At 46.7% G+C, this 24116-nt stretch overlaps 2 protein-coding genes across 5 annotated transcripts in view; both read right to left on the reverse strand.

Annotated features, from left to right (window-relative positions):
• Window positions 1-2: 2 nt before the first annotated feature.
• Window positions 3-9292, reverse strand: AP5Z1 (adaptor related protein complex 5 subunit zeta 1). 2 transcript variants are annotated; one of them, XM_072349616.1, is made up of 17 exons: window positions 9169-9292; window positions 8959-9096; window positions 8497-8683; window positions 7047-7191; window positions 6498-6610; window positions 5853-6021; window positions 5314-5454; window positions 4911-4948; window positions 4668-4830; window positions 4231-4406; window positions 3569-3711; window positions 2621-2770; window positions 2270-2381; window positions 1776-1873; window positions 1439-1571; window positions 1044-1258; window positions 3-720 (listed from the first exon to the last, which is right to left on the reverse strand). In XM_072349616.1, the coding sequence occupies exons 1-17, from the start codon at window positions 9207-9209 to the stop codon at window positions 450-452; spliced, it is 2433 nt and encodes an 810-aa protein (XP_072205717.1). In that variant the 5' UTR covers window positions 9210-9292; the 3' UTR covers window positions 3-449. The 2 variants fall into 2 exon arrangements, with proteins under 2 accessions (XP_072205717.1, XP_072205716.1); XM_072349615.1 differs by having other exon boundaries at window positions 4231-4409.
• A 1234-nt stretch (window positions 9293-10526) lies between these two features.
• Window positions 10527-24116, reverse strand: part of FOXK1 (forkhead box K1) — a 50410-nt gene continuing 36820 nt past the window's right edge. The window contains exons 6-9 of one of the 3 annotated variants that reach the window (XM_072349223.1): window positions 23546-23712; window positions 22551-22835; window positions 20960-21184; window positions 10527-18748 (exon numbers count right to left, since the gene is read on the reverse strand). In XM_072349223.1, coding sequence (XP_072205324.1) covers window positions 18528-18748; window positions 20960-21184; window positions 22551-22835; window positions 23546-23712 — 898 coding nt within the window. In that variant the 3' untranslated portion in view covers window positions 10527-18527. Of the gene's footprint in view, window positions 18749-20959; window positions 21188-22550; window positions 22836-23244; window positions 23371-23545; window positions 23713-24116 lie in introns of those variants that run through there. The other 2 variants (XM_072349222.1, XR_011905282.1) reach the window with 2 other exon arrangements.

Raw genomic sequence — 24116 nt, forward strand, 5'->3', positions numbered from 1 at the left:
AAGGCTCACAACAGATTTAATGGAGTCACTTCTGCTTTCTATGCTTCAGAAAGGCCTTTGCATGGCAAGCAGAGGTGACAGAAGAATCACGTGTGTAGCCAGGGGAAAGGAGAGAAGAGGATATAAGTCAACAAAGGGATGTGATGGGCTGGCAGGGTGGTAACGCAGGCGCTCACTTGTCACTCACACAAAGCCACTGTTAATTTCAATCCATACTGGCCTGGGAGAGGTTGGACAGGAATAGGAGGTAGAAGAAACAACAGATGCTACCAGAGAGATGCACAAACAGGCTGCAATCCAAAGAGCAGCCTCAGCTCTACTTATTCCTGCTTTCTGTTTCATTCACAATCGTTTGTTCCTCATTTCCAGTTCAGAGCACTCAGCCTTGGGTGCTGCCTGTGTCAGATCAGTTACAGTAGAAGCTGCAGCCTCCCACAAACCCCCCAGCCTCACCCCGGCACGAATCCAGGAGCTGGCTCTAGGAGACGGGTCACTATCCTCAGAGCAGAAGGGAGGGTGTCATTCGCCTCCTTCTGAAGCCGCGTACGGGCCACATCCACAGATGGTGTGAACACAAACTGAGCCACACTTGGCATTTTTAGTAGGTTCATGAGCTCAGTTGCCCGGGTAAGGATCTCCTCACGGTCCTCCTCGCAGTACACAGAGGTGACAGCAGGGCTCTGCACGAATGTCCTCATCTTGGACAGGAACAAGGAAACCCTGCAGGACAGAATGACACAAACTTCAGCTGATAGGGCCTTGCACCCAGCAAGGTCACTATGTAAGCATGTGTACCACAGAAGACTGTTGCAAGCAAACACCAGACACCAATCACCCTTCGTCCTGATGCACAGAGCGTTCGTCAGCAGATGAAACCCACTTCCTCAAACTGCCTCCCTACAGTTTGCTTCCTCTGTTCCCTTTCACTTCCAGGTTCCATCAGTTGCCCATATGATCATCTAACACTGCAAACATCTGTGTTTGGATCTGTCAGATCTGCAAGTTTCTGCCACTTGGCCCTTCCCTGCCATCATCATCCTCACCTGGGGATCAAGTCCTGGCTGCGAGCTGCCAGCTTAGTCAAGGCAGTCATAAGGACAGTGATGGCACGGGGTGCATAGTTGGGGATGCTGGCCTGTGGTCGGACCTGGGTGACTTCAAACAGCACAGCTTCTAGAGTCTCAAAGAACCGGTTGATCTGTTCCACAGTGCAGCGCTTGTCATAGGACACAGACATGTACTCTCCAATAGCCCAGACCTGAAACAAAGGCAGACGTACTCAGGGCAGGCAGAAGGGAAGGGGATCTTACCACAGTTTAGGGAATGGCAAATCAGATCGTGTAATGCTAAGACAGGGAAAAAGAGGAAAGAGAAGCTGACCAACAGATGGCACTGCAGCTGGGACATCGTGCGGCAGAAGCAGGCAGGCCCTACTTACCACATGGGTGAAGATGGGCTCTTTGCTCTGGATGTTGCTGACGGTTCCTGAGAACTCCAGCAGCTCTTTGGACAGTTCCACGACGAGTGCAGGGCGCAGCTTGCAGAGCATCACCAGCTGTGAGCTCAGCACCCTGCAGGAGGGATGGAGAGAGCTCAGACCACAGCCAGGGCACTTGTGACCAAACCAAGGAGGTGCAGGCAGCATCCAACCACTAGCACTGCAGCTGCATGCTCAGGATGGTCACATCTGCAACAGCTCCCAGGCCGTCCTGGGAAGTCAGGCTGCAGCCAGCAGAAGGGCTGAGAACTTGGCCAGGCCTCCTGTTTTGTCTCACCTATGCACGTCATCTTTAAACACTGGGATCTCATAGAGCTGGTCACTTCTCTGCAGCACCAGCACCACCAGCTGGTTTATCAGAGATGCATCTGCAAACTGAGAAACAACCCTTGCTTCAACAACACCAGTGACTTTCAGCAAACAAAACTCAAACTGATCAGCCAGAGAGGACTGTGCTAGCACAGAGACAGCCTGATACAGCAGGAGCAAAGCAGAGCATAAAGCAGGTACCAGGCACTCATTCTGCATTTGCTCACAGCTGCCTGGGAAAACAATGTGAACATGATACTACATCATGGAGCTCTCCCCCTCCATTGGATAAACTGGGCAGCTCAGTGCAGCTCTCTCAGTATCAGACCATCCCATTCTCTCACTTCAAGTACCCCTCTGCTGAAGTCGCAGTGTTAACACACCCCCCTTTCTGTGATTGTTCTTCACGTAACAAGAAATCCCCACAGCACGTGTGGAAGCCAAACTGCACAAAGTGCTTACCTCTGCCACCACGCTGAAAAAGAGTTCCAGCAACACAGGGACAGTGTCTGCACACTGCATGATCCTTGGGCTGCTTGCCAGGGATCCCAGAAGCTGTCGAAGTGGAATAAGCCTGCAAACAGTAAAGAAGCTACTGCTAAAGGTGTGTTCCCAACTATTCCCCAGTCTTCCCTTCCCTTTAACCCACAAAGCCTTAGAGCACTTGGCAGAACTAACACAGGGAGGGAAGGTCAAGGTCACCTCGCCCCAGAGGAACACAGCTTATGCCTTCCCTAGCAATCCCAGTGCTGCCTCCCAGACCTGGCAGGCCAAATCAAACCCTCATAGCAGCCTCCTAAAGCAACCTCCTACCTCTCCTGGAAGTCTTCGGATAAGGATTCAACACGAAGAAGGTACTGGAATGCACTCCTGTAGAGGGGATTGCGAAAAGCCTCCAGACAGGCAGCTGGCTTCACAGCAGGATCGCAGGCAGCCCTCTCAGAGGATGGGAGAGAGGAAGACCTAGAATGAGGCACATACAGAATGTGCTGAATTGTGAGAACAGGCCAGGCTACGGCTGGAATACTGAGCAATGGAGTAACACATTTGCCACTGAAACAGGGACATTAACTTGGTCTAATCCAAGCTCCCTGGAAGCCAGAGAACCAGAATGTGTGAAGCGGTAAGAAACAGACTCCATACAGAACTCACAGCCCCAAACTTGAGCAATAGCTCCAGAACTGCTTCTGTGTAACTCCTGTGGAAAATGGCTCCTACCCCTCAGACACCAAAGCCCAACAACTTCTTGTATCTAGGATGACTCCCTTCTCTGTGCACTCCAAAAAGTTCTGCTAATGTCAGAGAACAAAATGAAGAGCAGTAGTGAGAGCCAGCTCCAATGCTTTCCCACCTCCCTGGACACTTGTCCAGTCCCAAATAAGCTTAGGAAGAAGTTCTGTCTGCCTCCAAAACAGCCAGAAAAGAGGAACAAAAGCAAGAAAGGGAGGAACAACCCACTAGCCTACATCTCTATGTGGAGGCAGTGGCTGACGGCAGACACTTCAGCACAAGGCAATAGTTTGGATCTGTATACAGTTGATGAAATGACAACAACATCCTGAGCTCCAAAGAGAGTCCAGTGTAAGAGCTCTCTTTCTGTGCACATCACATTACCAGGAAAACCGGGCTGATGTCTGTGCAGCTTTGTGTTAACCTGGCTGCAGCCTCTCACTCCGACAGCAGCAGCCAGAGGGCAGCTGAAGCTCATAGAAGTGTGTATCAACATCAACAACAAGTGAGAGGAAGGGAAGTTAGCATTACCTCATCTGGACATCCAGAGCTGCTGTCAGACAGGGCAGGTCAAGCAACAAATGGAAGATCTCAATGGCTGTGCCTGCATCCAGCAGAAATGGAAGAATGTCCACAAACTCAGCAATAAGGGGTGGGCTGTTCCATGCCAGAAACTGTAAGAAAGTGGTACAAACTGCTGCACTTTCCCCAGTACAACACCACACGGCCAAGAGAATTCTCACACTGTGACCAAAAGTGATGCAGAACAGAAACTCACTTCTGAAAAGCAGAAACAAAGACTAAGAGTTCAGCCAAGAACTGGGGAGGCTGCTGGTGGTTCAGCACACGCATTTAGAAGCTGATTTAGTGGTGAGCAAGTTGAAGTATTTCAAGTTTTCCAAAAACAAACTGCTGTGTCCTAACTGTGCACCCTGCACTATGCACTGACAGTAATACTAACCCAGACTCCCCTCCCCTGGTAGTGCTAATCACACCCACAGCCTCTTTCCACCTCAGGCTTACAATTTTCTAACAGTCTTTCTTACCCATTTCTCTTGCCTGTGCCCTCCCTAGAGCTGCCACAGAAGTATTATGGTGGGCTATGGGGTGTGCTGAAAGGCAAACAGCAGGATCTGAAGGCATGGGAAAGAAGCACAGCAGGCTGTTCCCTGTGCTGCTCTGGCAAGCTGTACCTTGAAGAGATTTGGAAAACTCCGCCTGAATATGCTGGAGCTCTCAGTGAAGAGCTGGCTGTTGTCTCTGCAGAATAGGACGAATTCAAAGGCCAGTGATGAGTTGTGGAAGAGCTGAGCTGGGATATCAGTGAATAAGTGCTTGTAGATTGCATCAGAGTCCACGGCAGCCATCTCTCCTGGGAAGATACAGCACATTCCTGAGCACAGCTCACCCAGCAGCCCTGTCAACAGGGGCTCCAAAGGACAAGCAAAAACCAAGTCCGGGTGTGTTTTTCTAAAAAACACGGGACAGCTCAGCTTCTGGCTCTCCAGGAGTGGGATCATGAATCCTGGAGTACAACCAAGGCTGAATTATAAATGCCAGCAGCCAGCAAACTGCCAGGACAAGAGCTGTGCTGTGAGTATGCCAGACTAGATTGTGGAGGATGACTTACCATGATTTAGGAAGAACTGGGCAATGGGCAGCAATGCCCTGGCATAAGTGGCATCCCCGCTGATCCTGCCATGCAAGATCTTCAGGAAGGACGCTGCACGGTACACATAAGAGGAGTCCTGTTTGCAAATGATGTCCATGATTGTCACTGCCTCAATGAGACACTGCAGAAGAGGAGAGAGCCAGATCAGAGTGGGAAGAAGTCACAACACTGAGAGCTTCAGCCCCATCTCCGTGTACTTACAGCTTTCTGCAGGTCTCCATCAGCTTTCTTCAGGGCCTCTGCCAGAGAAAGATGTCTAAGTTAAACCTGGGGTCCAAACAGGAATGTTAAGCTGCAATATGAGCACTAATCCAGATGTCAGGGCAGGTGGGAACACATACTGATCCAAATTCCAGGCTAGTAAGAATCAAACTCCACAGCATCCCTACAAATCAAAGTTAGGAGGCAGAACAAGGGCATTGTCTCCAAATCCCTTCTAACAACCCAGCTTAAGGCTGGTCAATGACATACACGGGCAGCTGCAGCCACTCCTGCGCTTCCAGCCTCAATGCGGATGCCAGGGAGTGAGATCCCAGCCCAAAGGATCAGCAAAGCAGAAGCATTTTCAAGAACACTACCAAGGAGGGCTCATGGCAAGACTCACGGCGATTGCTCTGCTCTATAAGCCGCTGGCAGTACTCAAAAGCTTTCTCCCGCAGACGCTCCTTTGGGGGAAGCAGGCGACTTGACGTGGAAGAAGTTGAGACCACAGGCATAACAGATCTGTCCATTTCTGATTTGTCACCTATAGAATAAAGGTTACCATGTATCAGCTCATATCACAGGCATTGCAGCCCACCTGCTGCTGAGCATCAGAGGGGGAGCTGTCTGTCCCCAGGTACACTGTGATGTAAAGAAGGCTGGAAAGAAGGCTATCACACAGGAATACTAAGGAAATGCCATCTCCCACAACCCACACCCTCTTCCACAGGGACATGTGGCATTTTGTCTGAAACCAGGGAACGCTGAATGAATAAATCCTTGCAAAAGGGTCAGAAAGCATCAGCCAGGAGGTTCTGTCTTAATCCAAGAGCTCTAAATTCTTACCCAATTTCCGGCCACTTGCTGGATTTCCAGCACAGCTGGAACACACTCAGAACACACCAACCTCCTGACCCTTGTCTGTAGCCCTTTGATTCATACCTGAATTTGCTGCATTCATCTCCTTGCTCCCATAGCACAGCAGCCATTTCCGCAGCATGGAGAAGGTTTGCATGTTGAGCCACTGATCCTCTGTGTAGTGCTGACCCAGTGAGAGCACCGTGAAGAAGTCTGTAGCAATGGCACCATCCACCTCTGTGACAGGGCCAGGCTGGGTGAAAAGATGGAACAGGTATGGCCCCCAAAGACAGGTGAGGTAAGAAGGCAAGGAAAACTCCACTGAGACCATGGAGACTAGTAGTCCTTGTCTATATGCTCTGTAGGGCCTGCAGTGGGGCAGTCATCTACAGCCAGAAAAGCCAGCAGCACTGGATCCTCCTCCCCACCTGAAACACCTCAAACTTTTCCCCTCATACTCATAAGACTTTTACTCCAAGGTACATGGCCAACTAAAGATTCTCACCCAATAACTATTTCATGCGTCAAAGTTCTTTCTCTCCAGCAGAACTCCTAAGTTTTGAAGCTATAAATACCTTTACTTTGACTTCCTATGCTTCCTGTCTACACATTCCCCAAGAAAGTGACCAAATATGGCAGCACTTCCAGATCTATCAGAAGCTGATTATAACAGCAGGCTGCTGACAAGCAAACACCCCTGCGAGATAAGCACAGCAACTCAACACTGACCTGCCTGCTTCTGGGATTGGAGAAGAAGCCTCCAGAGGGCTGAGCGACTCCTTGCTGAGTACTTGCATACCTCAGCCAGTCAGCCATCTTCTTGCTGATTACATTGGTCTGCTCTGTACAAAGAAAATCACAAGTTCACAGCTAGATCAGGCAGAGCAGCAGCCTCTGCAACCCACCTGCTCTTCAGAAGTAGAAGGGCACTCTTCACTGTCTTTCTACTTCTTTTTGCCCAATGCTTTTCAGAATATCTGCACTTTCACATTCCTACTGCATCCAGAGACCCATACCTAGGCTAAGGTATGTGTTAATTTGATACAAATCTGTGCAGAACAGAGACTCCATCCCCTGGAAGGAGCCCAAGCAGCTGATGGCCCAATCTGCTTTTTAAGTGGTGGAAAGTACCTCACCCTAGTCCACTTTCCTTGTGGCAGAGATGTCACATTTAAGAGCAGTTTCCAAGTCCTTCTCCCATCCAAAGTCTTCAGAGACCTCTCTGATCACTATGCAGATCTAAGATGGATGGTAATCTCAGATCTCCTACATACTTACCTTCAGTTAGAGCTTCTGGTGACAGACTGATGACATTTGAGAGGATGGGAAGAAGGTATCGAGAACTCTGACCCTCAGGCAACCTTCCTTCCAGGGCTTTTACAATACACTGTCCCACAGCAGACACCTCACACTTCTCTTCTCCCTTGGAAATAAAACAGAGGTTAAGCTAGGCAGATAATCTCTTAAAAGCACCATAGACCAGTGCCATACAAAACTCCTCCAGCAGGAACCAATACTAACGTCAAAGACAGAAACAACTCACAGCACAGGCTATTTTACCATATCGTATAGAGTTCTTCAGCAATGTGAATTCATAGATCTCAGGAGGGGAGAGTTCTATGACGGAGCAACATGTTTGTGGACAAACATCACCTGAGGTGGGAATCAAAAACTGCAGCGGCTGTCTTCAAATTAAACACTACTTTGATCCATCAATTCTAGAGCAGCGAGTGCAAGCATTAACTGCTCCCCTTGTGGTCAGCTTCCTAGCTGTTAAATTAGAAATTCATGAACAGAAAATGGACCATTGCAACATGTTAGAGGACTCTCTGGTTAGTCCATGTCCCCACAGTGAGGAAAATAAAGCTGTTACAGCTGCGGTTCTGAGATGCCAACAAACCCTTCTGTCCAAAATGTTTCCTCTTTAACAGTAACAGGTGGATGCAGCCTTTGGAGAGATTTTCCTTCCTCATGAGCATCACCATGCCAATAAGAACTAAACCTTCTCTGCTGCTTGGGGTCCTGGACAGCTGTTCGTCGAAGGTGGTGAACAAATACTCATTTCTGACAGTCTCCATCTAATGTCAGCTTTGTACCTGATAAATGGAAGCAATTAGGAAACAACAGGCAAGCTTCCAGTGAGAAACGTCATACTAGAACCTCACCTTTGTGCTCCCCTAGCAAACAGATGTAGGCAAATCAATCAAAGGAAAGAAAGACCAGGAAGTTTAAGGTTTATGGTGAAGGAAAAAGGAGAGATACCCTCTCCCCATCCCACAGATACGTTGCTGTTGCTTACTGCAAACAACAGCGCTGCTTATGGGCATTACCGATGTGTTTCCTCTTGCTGCTCAGAGGAAAATCTGGCTGGCCTAAAATCAATGGCAGGTTTCCAGCTCCTAATGCAACACCAGAGGCTGTGATTTCTGGTAAGCCAAAAGCTTTATAAGAACAGTTTTACAGAGCCGAGGGGGATGGGCAGGTAGGCAGAAGAAAGATGTTTTCCATCCAAAACAGCAACAAATACAGGTCACGTTTTAAAATGTTCTGCTGAAGTGGGGCACGAGGGGCTGCCACTCAGTGCTCCACTTCTAGCCACTGGAATTTCTCCTGGATACCTTCAACTGATTTTCACTCCCCTTGAACTCCACACACACACACACACAGAAGAAACAGAAAACAAACCCATATTAACAAGGGTCGATGCCTGCCTTGTGACGCCGCCTACCTGGGCCAGCAGGACGGAGGACACCAGGCTGAGCAGCTTTGTGTCACGGATCCCATGGCAGGAGAGGCGCAGCCCGTCGCAGGGCGCCATCTCCCTCAGGATGGCAGCACACAGCAGCTGGATCTGCTCGGGACACTTGGGTGAGCACAGCACATCCTGCAGCAGCTCCACCAGTTGAGCGTCCAGCCTGCGGGGTCAGCAAAGCGTCATGGCAAGGCAGGAGCAGAGCTGCATGTCTGTGGTGTCGGCATCGTCTCCCTTCACAGCGACCCTGTTTAATATCTTAATTATCACCTTCATTTCTGAGCTGTGCCCCTTAGTACGGCCGTTACACTCGCTGTGAAAGGAAACGGGGCTTTAACTCGCACCAAACGCAGCGCTCCCTAAAAGCAGCGCTCCCTCAAAGCGCCGTCCCTCCCCCCCCACCTTCCCGGCTCTGCCTTCACCCGTTCCGGCACTCACTGACGGGGTCTCTTGCTGGCGGCCAGGACGAGGTGCAGCCGCTGCAGACAGTCCGCGGCCTCGGCGCCCGGCTCCGGGCCTTGCAGCTGGGTGACGACTCGGGCGGAGAACCTGTTCAGTTCGTCCTCCTGCACCTCCCTGCGAGGGACGAGAGGCCGTGAGGACCCGGCCGTCACACAGCCCAGCCCCGAGCCGCCCCGGCCCCGTTACCTGGCCTGCTTCAGGAGGCTGTCGGCCGCCGCCGTGCCCATCCCGCCGGCAGGCCCCGTCCGCTGCCACCCGGTCCGTCGCCAACGCGGTCCCCCTGAGGAGAGCGGTCCGCCGCTCCGGTCCCGGTGGCGCGCGGCGGCCCTGCGCGAACGTTCCGCCGTGGAGACGTTCCGGAGGGTCGCAGCTGAGGTTGGTGCGGAAGTAAAGCGCTCTTACAGAGCGGGTGTCTGAGCGCTGGGAGAAGGAGCGATTGCCAATTCCGCTTCATTAATTAGTTGGCGGTTACACTGCTGTTATTCGGCACCAGGGAGCGAAGCAGCGCCAGACTCTGCCGCGTGGTACCAGCTCAAGTCCGGGAACATCAGTGGCACTCACGGCCTTCTGCAATACGCCATCGAAGAGCCCAGCTCCCTTTTACCCTCCGAGGCAGCAGCATCCCTGAGCCCAGCTACCACCAGCACAGCCAGTGCAGGCAGCAGGGCAGAAAGGAGCAGCAGGTTTCCCCCCATGCCTTTCTTTGCTGGCTGCATGCCTGGTGGGCGCAGGGATGCCCCTACAACTATAAGCTGCCAATACAAAAGGCTCTGGGTGAACATCTGTGCTGCACAGCATACGCTATTGATCTAGTTATTAATCATATTTTAAACGTGGAAGCATTAATCGAATGCAGGTAACTTCATGTCTGCTGTGCTTTCGGAAACACTCCTATTCAATTTTGGAGCTCAGAATTAGTCAGAATAAACCAAGAGCTTAAATTCCAGCTCCTTTATGAGGAGGAGGAATGACCCGGGTAATAGTGTAACTTGGGTACAGTGAGTACAGGAGTAATTTCTGTCACCAAACACATCCACCGAACAGTGGTTGTAAGTCACAGGCAAGGATTCTGCTGTAGTTTATGTGTCTCCAAATGACACTTTGTTTCACTTCCTGGTGAAATGAAAGCTAAAGCTTGAGGGGCTGCTGGTAACCCCCATGGGAGGGCATTGCGGGTCTCAAACACATGCACTGTAGGCTCTGAAATAGAGCAAGGTGTGCAAACCTCCCATCTGATTCCATGTAAGGGGGGGGGGGAGATGGCAAAAATACTCACCCTAACAAGTTTACCACGGGAAAAAACACCTCCTTGGTCGGTCAGAGTAGAAAAGAGCTCTGCCAAAAGCCATTGGCTCCGTGTGACCATAAAGTTCTGCACCTCATCTGGTGCCGGCCACAACTCGCTGAGACAGTGCTGCATCCAGAGGGATCGATTGCAAGGGTGGGTGGGAGGCTCAGCCTGCTTTTAAACCCCCGCAGTGCCACCCTGGCAGCGTGCAGGTCTGTCACTGGAAAGCAGCAAGCGATTTCAGGGCATCTTCTCTTTCATATATAATTTTATTTCTGGTTATAGAAACAAATGCTAAGAGGAGAAGCAACACTCCCCATCCACATACATCAAATTAAGGTAACAGAACAGTTGAAATAAACGGGGGAAAAAAAAAATAATAGTAGAAATTTAAAACTTTGTTATAGCTTTTAAAATATTAACGTTCTTGGTACATTAGAAATCACATTCAGATCTCAAATCACTTAAAAAACAACAACAACAAGAACAAAAAGTATGGCTCCGTATTTGAAGAACAACAAAACCCCCCCCCCCACTGTATCCCGTCTGATGCAGAAATGCAGGCTCTGCTCCTCAGGTGCTGGTTGTGCTGTCAGCACTGCTGGCATGCAGAGCTGGTGAAGGTAATGGGTTTCCCATCTGCTGCCCCAAATGCAGCTCCTCCCCCTTGGGATACACACACCTTGCTTTTTCAAAAGCACTGACTGTGAGAACGAGTCGCAAAAAACTTTCGATATCAGTGAAGTTTTACAAACCAAAATGAAAACCCCAACCATTTTGCTGGAGGTTGTACAGGCAAAAGCAGGAACTGGAACACAAGCATGGCTTTCACCCCACATCGTGATTCATTAAATTAAGTGCTGAATCCAGGTGAGAGGGGTAAGGCTCCTCGTAACAAAGCCAGCCCTGCTTCTGTCACAGCCCTGCAGTATCTCAGTCCTTGTCTCACTGCAGCCTTCCCACAGGACTTGGTGGGGATGCAATCACAGAATGGAGGGAGGCTCCAACCACCCATTGCTCTCACAGCTTGTGATTTATCCTCAGACAGCTTCAAACAGTTCTTTGGATAACAGTCCAGACAAGGCCATCCCATCGCAGTACAAGTGGCACACATGGAACCCAAGAATACTGCCTTGTAAAGCTGCAGTACTTTAAAACCATTCCATTTTCCATAATTGAGCACTTCTTTTTAAAACATTGCTTTATTTTCCATTAAAAAAGACCTCACGAAGAACAATGCTCTGATTCTCTCTGCCTTAAGACCATCTCGTGGGCAGGCATACAGTGAATTTAGGCTTACAGCAATCCCCTGCTGCAAAACCAACCTGCCTTCTTAGCAGCCTGCCCACATCTGAGAGCAGCACTCAGCACAGCAGAGCATCAACATCTCCTGCAGTGGGTTTTTAGCAGCAAGGCAGCAAAATGGAAGGAAATATCGCTTTTTCTGCTCCAATTAAATCTCATCTTACTTGAGCTAACAGACATTTCTCCTCAGCCCCTAGCTTTATGGAAGGCTCTGTTTCATGCTGCTTTCAGTGAAACTAAGTGGGGTAGAAGCGAGATTAAATGGTCTGGATCAAGGATGCCAAGGTATGAGATGCTGCGTGTGTTGCTTAACTCAGCAGCAGACATGAAGTAGCAATCAAATAATACGAAATAACAGGGGAAGGCTGGTTGTCACGAGGGCTTTTTTCTTTTCTTTTTACATTCTTTCTACTGAGGAGGAAAGCCGGTTCCCTTGAAAGCTGTTTCCTTTCACTGTCCCTATTCTGGTTCCTCCTTGTAACACCTTCATACCCTGCTCTGCCTCAAACATCAAAGCCCAGCCACCAGACAGTAAGCAGGAACCAAGGCAAAGCATTTGCTCAGGTCCTTGCAAAGGAATTGCTGCTTTGGTAAGAGCTGTTCAGATTTGGAAGCCCAGTGTCACGTGCTTTTAAGAATAGTTCTCACAGCCCCAAGTAGGTCAAAAATGCATGTTGCTGAATTTAGCATCCTGGAGTTAAACCAGGACTGAAATTTGACAGGTTAGGGAAAATGTATTCCCTGTGAATAGAGACCTCGTGCCCCATTAAGAGAGGGAAGGGTTGTAAAAGGAGAAAAATCTCACCATGAAGGAACCGCTTCTCTCTGCCCCAATGATAATTCACCCGCCTGTCAGACAGACAGACCGAGGAGTTCCTCAGCCTCACAGCATCCTCATAGACTCTCCATCAGTTCCCTCTGTTAGCAATAAGGTCCCATTACTTACACAGCAGAAGCGTAAAGAACTCCCCGATACCACACCTAGAGATCATTTGAGATAAGGAAGGCTGCCAGCTTTCATTAGTGCCGTTTGGGGTTTTTCTTGCCAGAAAAGCAGCACAGATTGTGGGTGTTGAGTGTATGACAAAGCCAGGAGCTCCTACACAAGGAAGATGCAAGCACTGCACCAGCTCATCTGTTCTGCAAGAGGGATGAGAGCAATCAGTGAAGGAAAGCTGCTTCTGCAGGCTGCCCACGTGTGTCACACAAATAGGTGCATTGTTCTTTCCAAATCAGTGCCTGGTGCAGGAATTTATCAACATCTGGTATAAAAGTCTGTGTAAAGTACCATGTAAGAGAAAGAAATAGTCACGGACCATTTATATATCTATATTTACACACTCACACACATTAATAAATATAAAATTTATGTTTACACAGATCTAATTTAATATTCTCTGGAAAAAAAAAAAAAGGAAATATTTAAAGAGTTTCTACCTTAGCTGCCACCCATGAATTGTCAGCGGGTTCTTCTGTCTTGAGAGCAAAGGGGTAGACTTGGCACAAATTCCCTCTGAAACATAAAGTGACACACGAGGAGAGGACCAGCCAGACCTTCTGAAGGGTTTAGTTCAGGGTTGGTAAATCAAAAAGGTATCAAAAAAAAAGCATAAATATCAAACTCGATTAAAAAGCTGCAATTTAAACAATGGTGCTCCAAGAGAACCCCAGTGCTGTTCAAAATGCCTTGCTTAGCACAAAGTAAAATGCTCCCTGCTCTACTTGTGAAAGATGCCTAATAGAGAAAGCCCACCACCTCAGCTAGCTGCATTCCACTGTTGCTTACTACACATGCCTTCAAACAACCCGACCAGCAGCGTGTGCTGATCTCACCCTGTCAGCTAGCTGCTGGGCACAGGGATGTTCCAGCACAAAGCTATGTTCTGGGTAGGTCCAGACCAACACACAAGCACTGCTTCAGCCTCACCAGCTCCAGCCAGATGACATTGTAGTGATTGCTTTTCCCAGCACAGCTGGCTCCATTGTGAGCTACACTTCATGACAGTAGTATATGCTACAGTAATAGCAGCTTTGGCATAATTTTTACCCAGAAGGAGACAAGAAGTTACATGATTGAACCATCTGTTGTATAACTGCAACCTAACATACAGATTCTCACCAGATGCAGACCTTCAAGCAATTGCATTAAGTTAGGAGTTGGATTAAAGGACTCCAGAGACTATAAAAACAGCTACAAATATAGGGGAAAAATTGTGGCAGAGAGAGGAAATGGGAGCTTGACCAAGAGCCTGGCTGACAAGGGAAAAGATCATCTGCTGCAGGATGGCATTTGTAAACTCAAAAGCCCAAAGTAGGGACAAAGCTGTGAAACCAAGTCACGTTCCTTTAGAGCTTCCTGCTTAATGCCGGAGTTGATCTGTGAGCAGCAGGACTGGCAAACCTGTGAGATTTTGCACGAGTGCAGAAGCTCAAAGTTAGATCCCACTGGAATGAAGTTATCCGACTGAGTGAAGCAGGAGCAGTAAGAAGTGATCAGGATCCCGCAGTACTGCCTCCTGTTCAAAAAGCTGCAAGAACCAATTTGGCACTCTTCCTTAGACAAGACAGTTAAAGATGTACAAATGCAATCTGGAGTACTTCTAGCCAAACAGGGCTGTATTTGCAAAACACAGCCAGCAGGCCAAGGGAAACGGTTCCTCTTCCACCCCATCCAGTCAGACTGGATGTGGGCAGCCTGGTCTGGTGGTTGGCGACCCTGCACATAGCAGGGGGGTTGAAACTGGATGATCATTTGTGGTCCTTTTCAACCCAGGCCATTCTAGGATTCTACAGGAATCTAGAACTGAGATCTGATCTTTCCTAACGCTGCAGTTTTATGTGATTTATGTTCATCAGTGATAAACTACGATTTAGGAGACACAGCTTAAATCTGAGGGACAAGGAAGTTGGAGACAAGCAGCCAGTTTGAATTTAGAGGTTAAATGCAGTAAGACAGAGGAAACAGCTTTTGATCCTTCAGGAAAAGTCCTGAGCTATTCCTAGGTTAGACCCTTGTGTTAAAGACCCCAAACCCATGTACAGCAGGGAAGTGCTTCTCCTTTCATCCAGCATTCTGGCTGTCACCTACACACTAGTGCACATCAGAGCAACACCGAACACCTCGCTAGGAAACCCTCTTACTAACACAGACAAAAAGCTCTAACTTGAACTTAACATCTCTGGCAGTCAGTGGAAAGTGCTCCACATCATCCCATAGGAAAGTTCGTGTCAGTCACTCTCACTTGCTTAGATACAGCTGTATAATATAATTGTTCTTCGAGTTGTGTTTTACTGCTGGCATTTCCCTACTGAAAAAGGAGAAAAATGTGGAAGTTAACTGTGAATGACAGTTACAAGTACACAAGACAGATGTCTAAAACATGTGCAAATCAAGTTCATTCCCTCCCAGTATCTGGAGCCAGACCACAGCACTGACTGCAGGCACACTGCAAAAGCATCAGGTATTATTTAACTACTTCTCTCACAAAGCTTTCACATGGTTCTCAACAACACTCTCCTAAACAGACTGTGCCCAGCAGGTAACATGTCTAGAACACTAATGCAAGTTAACATAGGGTGAGTAAATTGACCTTTCTCATCATGCTCTGGAGCTCCATGTATCCCACAGGAATTCTCATCCTTGTGTCCTTGGCCAGAACTTAAGCAAGGTGCTGCTCCAGGCAGTGGATAACAGTGAGAGTTTATGCTACAAGGGGCAGAATTAATGGCACAAGGGAAGGAGGGAGATGGAGAGAATAAGTTGTCAAGAAGAATATATGAGCTAATTGTGAACTCCATTTCTGTGCTCAGCACAGTGTTGTTATCACTACATCAGATTAAATGATCTCACCATAAAAAAAACTTCCTGTATCACAAGCACAACAGTCAAGACAAAACAATAACTAAGGAATTTAGAGGGAAAAAAAAAACCACCAAAACAACTGCATACAGCTTTTGCAAATGAAGGCAACAAAAGTTGCTGTAAGCTGACCACAATCAAAGCAAAATCAGTCTGTGGGAGGCACAGTGAAAAGGGAACTCGCGGTAAGAAGCCAGTTTGAAAATCTTCCTAGGTCCAAGTTATAGGAGGTTAACGAATCAGCATGCCTTGACCTTTGTTATACAGACAGCAGCAGATGCAGCAAAATGCCCTACTCCTCTCCCCACCAAAGCTCCCTCAGCAGCAGTGTAACAAAGAACTCCCAATGGGCTGAACCATGAGATCCAGGCACCTCCAGCAGATGGCTGAACAGACCAGAGAGATTTCCTTGTGGCCAACTTGCATGTAAACCACAAGGCACTCCGAGCCACACAAGGAAGACTGAGAAAGTATTATTCTGTTCCGAATACAGAAGAGGCAAATCTGAGTCAACCTGAGGACAGACTTACGAGGTATGACTAAAGTAGCAGCTGGTTTACAAGAACACCACGATTCAGCCGATGCATTGCTACGGTGCTGGACTAGCACAGAGAAGTTTCAGTCCCAATGACTTAGAACTTCTAAAAGGAAAGCAGCAAGAAAGAAAAAATTTGCCACAGAAATTCGGCAGCTTCAGACAGTGCTCTGCTGGATGCTCATCTTGGGCTGACTCACTTAACGTGCTGGAATATCAAAGACTGCTTCAGGAAAGCACTCTAGCCTCAGGGCTGTTTCAGAGGTGTGCCTGGATCTAAACAGCATTCATCTGAATGTAATGATTAATCATGGACGAACTATGCTGCACTCTCCCCTGTACCTTCTTCCTTGAAGGCTGTTTTATTGAATTCTGCCTTGAAAAGGCTACAGAGAACACAGAGCTGACGTGTCTGCTTTTCCACTCTGCTGCACCTAGTCCTCCTGACAGGAAACATAACAGCTAGAGGTTGGCCTGCTTCAATTACTTGGTGGGCTGGAACAATCCTCCACAAGAATGATTTCCAAGTACTAAAACACAGCCTAATAACTTGGCACTGAAGGCACACAAATTCTGAAGGCCTAGTCATAGATAAATGAACCGTCCCAAATACTTTTGTGGGCCCATGACTGCAGACTGTGACCACAAATCATGAGACCACAACATTCTTTCTTACTTTCAGAAATATTTCTCACAAAACAATTGGCTCGAGAATAAAATGCACTTGGGTTTTGTTCAAGTGGTGGGGACAGAGCTATTGAATTGGGTTTGGCAAACAGAAGGGAAACCTAGAAGGGAACAAGTGATGCTAACTGCTACTGCATGGACTTTCTCCCCCTCTTCAAATTTCATAAGACACGAATTGCTGTGGTTTAACCTACCCATCCCCGTGAAGTCACTTTTGCCATTAATAAAGGTAAGGGACTCTTAAATAAGTTATAGGGACTCTGCTGTGTTGCCAGAAGAACAATTAACTAAGGGGATCACACACAAGTGTAAAGCCAAAGAGGTCAGCTGGAGCTATGCAGAAGCTGATTTCTTTACCAGTCACAGGTTCCACACACACCCACTTTCTCCACTCAGGTCTGCTTTGCTTGTACTGCATGAAGAGCCTGGAATACAGTTTAAACAATTCCTCCTTCTACTGGCCAACTCAAACAGTTAAAGGTAGGGCAGACAGGAGAGGGAGCTGAAGAATGAAAGGAAGCCTCTGCTTTCCTTTCAGAAAACCTGTTTAATATCTCCAACGACTCTTAAACATGGAAAATAAAGTCTCTTTTGCCTTGGTCTCCACGCACAGAATTTCTACTAAATACTGTATGAGCTCTGGTGCCTCTCACACCTGTCCTTAATCTTTCTCTCAGAAAAATAACAAAGGAACATTGCTATCAGCCTCCTCCTTCCATGGGAGAGGGTTGGAGACAGATTTCTACCCAGTTCTGGCATCCTGAACATCCATCTAGTTGAGGATAACACTACCAGCCAAGGTAAAGGCAGACCACTTCAGAACAGGAGACCAGGTAACATTCTCTTAGCTTTATGGAGACGTGGCTTTGATATCTTTGATCTGCAGTGCTAATCTGAACAGACCCTGGTGCTGGAGAGCACAGCATGTGATCACAAAAATAATATCAAAAACACATACAACCTCTGAGACACCCTTCCCCACACAGTCCTCAGACATAAAGATACTTGGGATGTTGTCCAAAGGAAGTGATGAATAACTGTAAGAAGTCACTGAAGGTACAAAACCTTTTAATATCTTTACAGGAACCAAATTAACACAGTTCCTCCGTCATCTCTTTCTCCCTCAGAGGGAATGGAGAGAAATTGCATCTGGAAATCCAGGAGGTTGAGCTCTGCAACTCTTCCTCCTGAATCTCCTCATAAATAAACATTCATTAATACTCGGATTTTTTTCTGTTTTAGGAAAAAAAAAAAAATTAATCTGCCTTTTTCTTTAAGCCTGGTACCATGTTTCTTTAATGCTGTTGTTGTGAGATACTGCACCCATCTTTCAGTATTTGATTGCCTTAGCTGGCCTTTTAAAAATGGTCCTACATTTCAAAGCTCTGAGAAGCGCAGTATTAAGGCATAGAAAATGAGGAGTTTTCTTTCCAGGGAGCAGAATGTATTTGTGTTACATTCCTTTAGATGCTGAACTGCAAATCCCATCCCCTTGGAGCCCAAAGGGGAAAATACAGTTAAGGAAAATCCCAGCAGTCATACAATCAGTTGTCTGTATTTTTCTTTTTTTGAATCTTTTTAAAAAAAAAAAGAAAAAAAAAAAAAGGAAAAAAATATCCCATAGGTAAAGACAGGACAGAGTTCCAGATACGGGTGCTTGGGAGGGGTTTTCCATTCTTGTCTTTTTGGCACCTTGTGATTCTAACAGCTGTTGACCTCCCATTTAAAAAAAAATCTGACTTGAAAAAGAGCTCTTTATTTGCTATGTTTAGAGCTGTTACAGTTGTGGTTTGTTTTCTTTGAAAGCTGCTTTAGGGGCTGCTGCCATCCCATGCCCACCCCACACCATTCCAGCTCCTCCCACCGGTTCTTCATTCACTGGTTGCCTGTCCTTGTGGCACTGCAGTTGTGATGACTCCAGTTTGGGCCTGGACCGCTCCGCTGGACTCTTCTATCCGGGCTCTTTTGACTTCAGGTTCGCTGGAAGAAGCTGCTGCTGTCTCTTCAGTCCCTGTCTCACATACCCGGCTGACTACAACAGGAGTGGACGAGCTGGCCTGGGCTGCGAGAAGCTGCAAAGGATTTGTAAGAGCTGGGAAGTGAAAGAAAAGAGAATCGATGTGGTAAGGCAACACAAGTGTTTGTCATTACAGGAAACAAAACCACCACAGTCAAATGCAGCACCTTGGCACGTATTCAAACAGTGTTCCAAACCATTTTGTAAGGCTTGCTGGCCTCGTTTCTCTCTCCCCTCACAACAATCCCAGTTTTGTGCAAGTTCCCCAAACTGGCAATAACCTCTTTCAAAGGTGAACTTCATTCTTTCCCCCCTAATCCATTGTCAAACACAGCATTAACAGTGAAATATTCACCTCCAGAAAAGGAGGATCAACCCTCTGCCAGAATCACAGCATACAGCTACCTACAATCATACCTTCTTGCAAGCTACAACACGTGTGTGTTGCACCTCTGGTATTGAGGGTTCTCCTTATCCCATCTGAGACTGCCAAAAGGCCAGCTGGGGCAGAGCTTGCACAGTAAGAACAACCAGCCTGTTGGCACACTAGATTACTGTCCAAATATTGACTGTATTGACATCTCACTCGTCAAAGGGGCAGGAAAGTTTTTACAGCTTACACCAGACAATCTAATGTGTTCCCACTAGAATTGGAATCCAAACCTTGGAATTTCTGGCTCCCTATCTTGTATTTCAGTACTGACTAAAGGCTCCTATCCTCCCATTAATAAAAGCAGTGAGAAAAAAGGACTGTTTAAGTAGCAGCTCTGCATAAAAACGTCTACAATTCCTAGATCCAGACAAAGAATGTGCTTACACACTGGCTTTGGCACACACCACCACTAGGAAAACAAAACACACGCAGGTTTTGGACTCTGCATCAATAAGAAATGCAGCCAAAAGGGACTCAGGAGACAGCACATCCTCTGCCCTCCAGACTGATTTTGCAAAGGATGGAATAACAGAACATTATGGCTCACTCATTGCTGCGTGCATCAAAAAATAAGCCTTAAGATAAATAAACAAAGGAAACAGAACAAAGGCCCTCAAAGCCCAGCGATTTCTGCCAAGGCACGGGAAGAAGGCTACACAGTATCAAGAGGATGAAAGAGAGAAATAGGATGAGGGCAGAGACCAACTACAAAGCAATGACTGACAAAGTACCTAAGCCTTGCAGCTGAAGAGAAGCTGACTTTGTACAGGTGAGTCAAGAGATTCAGGCTCCATTTTGGTAACTAGAAAATTCACTACCTATTACAAAAAAACCTAAACATTTAGACACAGCTGGAATACTTCTAACATAATGAGAGGGCTAGAAAAATAACTTGCTGGGATTAGAATATCTTAACATAAATGTAAAATAAAAACCGACTTTACATTAGACAACACTAACACTACTGCAGGGCAGTAAGAACTTTGCTGCATAAAAACCGTATTGCTATTAATTTCTCATTGCTCCAATAAGATCCCTGCAATTCCAAGTGCAAGCCACATTTTCTGCCATAACAGAAAATTCTGTGAAAGATTCCTACTCTGCTTTAAAGAAGTCATCAAAACCTCACCAGTGCCTTTCATTTCCAGCTCCCTGTAAGCACCAGCCTGGGCCACCAGAGGTACTTAGTATCTCATTGACGGGGGCAGCAAGGAGCCTGGATATTACCACCCTCAGTCATCATCCTTAACTGCACAAAACCTGAGGTGCTGAGCAAGCACAAGAAGAGACTGCCAAGACACAGCTAATAGGAAATTTGAAAAATCAGGGCTGACAAATGTCTACAACACATCCCGTGCATAAACAGTCCTACATTCATTCACCTGATGAAATACATCAAGCTCTAAGACCTGAAGAAGGAAAAGTATGTTATTTTCTTAATGCTCTATGGAGCCATATTTCACAAGAGCTAAAGAGCACCACTGAAACTGTATTATTTGGCACACTGAAAGCAAAGGCTATTTGTCAGAGGAAAACAAATGAAAAAGCAGAGGTTTAATGAAAGAATCACTAACACTTTTAACTAGGAACCCCCAAAAGTCTAAGTAGCAATACATGCATAGGCAAGGGCGAAGAGACGCTGGACTTCCCTGAAGCAAAACTTATCCATCAAGGAGACCTGTGCAAACAGGGGCAGGCTGTATCTATCACTGACATTTACAACCAGAGAAGTTGCCAAATTTATAACCTTTGGCACTGAACACATAGAATAACTTGCATAACTAAGAAAAGAAAGATCTCACAACTTGACAACTGAACTGCAAAGCTTGGAAAGCAATCAAAACAAAGCCTACCATAAGCACCGCCGGTGATGCTGTTGGTGGGGACAGCATGTTTGCCATTCTGGGTGACTGCTCGCACGGGGAGCTGATGCTGTCCAAGGGTCACTGGAGCTGCCTGTTGAAGGATTGTGACTGTCTGTCCTGGAACACCCTGTGCCATTTGACTGGCAACTGTCTGAATAACACGACTGGCAGTGGGTATTGTGGCAAATGCGATCGTTGGCTTTTCATCCATACCTGCTTGGAGAGAACAGACAGCAATCATTTAGCACCCAGCTGGTCTAAGAGCAGGCTTTCTTCTCATTAATGTTGTAGCAGTAATACATAGCCTAGGCTTACAAATGTGTAAATGCCTCAGCACCACAAAGTCTCTTGCCTTTGATGTGTCTTACAGTGTTTATAGGGTAGAAATGGAAAGCACTGCTTCACAGATTTTCAGCTTAGTCATAATAGTAACGTATTCAAGCTCCAAGAAGCTCAGGATTCCTAGAGGCCTAACCCTGTGAGAATTGCTTTAGGCAGGATCAGGCTCTATATACACATTTTCTGTGGGTTGAGTCATACCATGTAGTCAGCTCTGAGAAGGTAATGATTCACTTACCTGCTCATTTCAAGCAGGGACATAAGAACAAGGTATATCAGTCCCTCTGAAATGCTCTTTTTGAAGCTTATCAGAAGCCAGGGATGAATATTTGAAAACACTAAGTTATGTATAATTACTCTAAACATATTGAGAACTTGTTTTAATAGCATAAGCCAGCCAGCCAAAAGACTCAGGACTGTAAATTAGACAGATCATAAGCATTACACAGAGACTTGAAGAAAGAAGGACTGGAAGCAAGAGCAGAAAAGGCAAGGAAAGCTTAGAGATTAGGAAGGGACTAGAAAAGGATACAAGTGGAAATAAAATGGACAAATAGAGAGAGAACAAATGACAGCAAGACCTAGCAAGTGAAAGAAGGGAGCAGGTGACAGGCAGCTGCAACTGCACTTCAGCAACATGAACAGGATATAGACAGGAATTTTCAGAGAATGTGAATGAAATTCAAACATAATAACCAGTGCTGAAACAAAAAAGGCCAATGGTCCCGGTACTGCTGTAGAGGAGGCCTTTACTGAAACTGGTGTTTGAAGGTTGCTTTCGTGAGATACTGCCTACAACTTCCAGAAGTACATGTTTTCCCCTAGAAAACTGAGCTGGTAGAATAGAAACACTGTCATTTACTGACAAGGCCATCCTGAAGTTCCAGCCCATCTCTCATGCAATCAAGCAGCACACATTTCTATGGCATGCCCAGGGGAATAATACACAGGCATAATATTGATATAGCGGCTAACAAATATTTAAAGCACTTAGTGGTTTGTTACTTTTTTTCCAATCTTCATAGCCTGTTAGATTGGCTCTCCAAAGATGATGAGGGAACACAATACTCCTGCACAATCGTGGAAACATCAGCTGGATGAACACCTACCCAAACTTATCTAGACATGCATCTTTTATTAAGGGCTAAGCACCCAGTGAGTGAAACTGATGTCTGACTCTCCCCCACACTCCAAGCCTGCTTGACTTATTAGTGAAGTAGCAAGAGAAGTGACAAACTACCTCGGTGATCACCAGCTAAGTCCAACACTGCTCCTGCAGCTTCATGAGCTCCTCCTGCTGTGCCCTGATTTGTGAGGATGTATCCATTTGCAGAGTTTGCAGAGGAGGTCACAACTCGGACCATTGTAACAGTGGGAGCTTGTTGAACGACATGAATTGCATGACATGAAGGCTGTTGAGAAGTCACTATTGATGCTGGCATATATGCAACTGGTTTTGCCACCAGAGTAGATGGCCGAGGAGGAGGAACAGCCATAATCACTGGCTGGGCACTGACTGGAGATCCTAAACAGAAACATACACAGATAGAAGAGGTTAAAAAACACAAAAAAAGCCTCTATGTGCTTTACCTGTGCGCTTACTACATCTGCAGTACTTAAATCCTTCAACACAGGCAAGATGTGAGGGTAAATAAAAAAAAAGATTTTGAAAGTGTCACCTCCAGTCTTTTATTTACTAACATAGGAAAATCAAAATTGCTATTTTAGCACTGTTTTGTGAACAGATACCACGATAAACCCCAGAATGTGAGGCTTTACGTAATGAGCTTTGCCTTCCAACTAACTTCAACAGGAACACCCTATACCTCAGGCCAGTTACAGTTCAGCTGACAAGCAGGTACTTACCCCTTGCTAGCATTATCAAGGCTCTGGCCATAGCACTGTAGAGCTCTGAATAGGCAAGATGATCTTACCATGAAGCCTGGAAAATTACTGAGTGGGTTATGCACTGCTAGGGCTACTCTGCTATGAGCTCCTTAGAGACACGTAGGTGAAGATCTGCTCATCTGTTTCTATGCATTCCTTTACTTCCTGCCCCTCTGTACAAAGGCAAATAAGAAAAATGATCTGAATTTGCACACGTGTCATCAGTCTCTAACAAAGTCCAAGACTTAAATCCTCCTATAACAGACTGGTAGGAACATTCCTGCAGTGTTCCCAGCATAGCACTCAGCACAGTGAAAGGTCACCTGCTGTGAAACAAGAGCTACTCACCAGGTGCACTCTGTGAATACCGATACTCCGGAACTGAGGCTAATTTTGACCCAAAGTCATGATCATGTGGAATGGGGGAGCCTTCCCTTGACAGGCACTCTGGAGTCTGTAGGCCACTAGAGTGAGGGGACAGCAGGCCAGGGTGAGTAGGGGAGGCTGGAGCACTCCTGGAACACCAGAACACAGTGTTGGCAGGTGTAGATGCATCTTGACCACAAGACAGCAGCAGAGACCAAGCTTTGTCTCCATCAGAGGATCCTCTAAGGAGAAAGATGCTATTCTCCAACATTACTTAACCATTATAGTCTTGCTGGGAAAAGCTGAAAGGTACGCAGTAACCCCCCCCAACACTCTACCACATACGGTCACATTATTCCTGGTTGAAGGCAGCTGGACCCTTCAGTTGGTTCAGAGTGTGGTTATCATTTCAAGGCTAACTGCTGGCAGATAAACTGAATGTGCCTCATGTTCAGATCAGTTTTGCAGTTTCAGGCCATTCTCAAAGGATGTTTGTCAGTGTTTGAGAGGGTAGGAGAAACAAAGATGTATGGTAGATGCAAGTGTCTGGACC

The sequence above is a fragment of the Excalfactoria chinensis genome, chromosome 14 (assembly GCF_039878825.1).
Source record: "Excalfactoria chinensis isolate bCotChi1 chromosome 14, bCotChi1.hap2, whole genome shotgun sequence".
NCBI classification, from domain to species: domain Eukaryota; kingdom Metazoa; phylum Chordata; class Aves; order Galliformes; family Phasianidae; genus Excalfactoria; species Excalfactoria chinensis.

Bases quoted from the DNA above. Each gene is read 5' to 3' on its own strand.
- AP5Z1 (XM_072349615.1), bottom strand. From the start codon at position 9,209: ATGGGCACGGCGGCGGCCGACAGCCTCCTGAAGCAGGCCAG. The intron at 6,611-7,046 runs GTAAGTATGTAG...TTCTTTGTACAG, and splicing joins ACCAGAAGCTCTAACTGAAG to AGCAGACCAATGTAATCAGC. The intron at 4,831-4,910 runs GTAAGTACACGG...CCTCTTCTGCAG, and splicing joins ATGGAGACCTGCAGAAAGCT to TGTCTCATTGAGGCAGTGAC.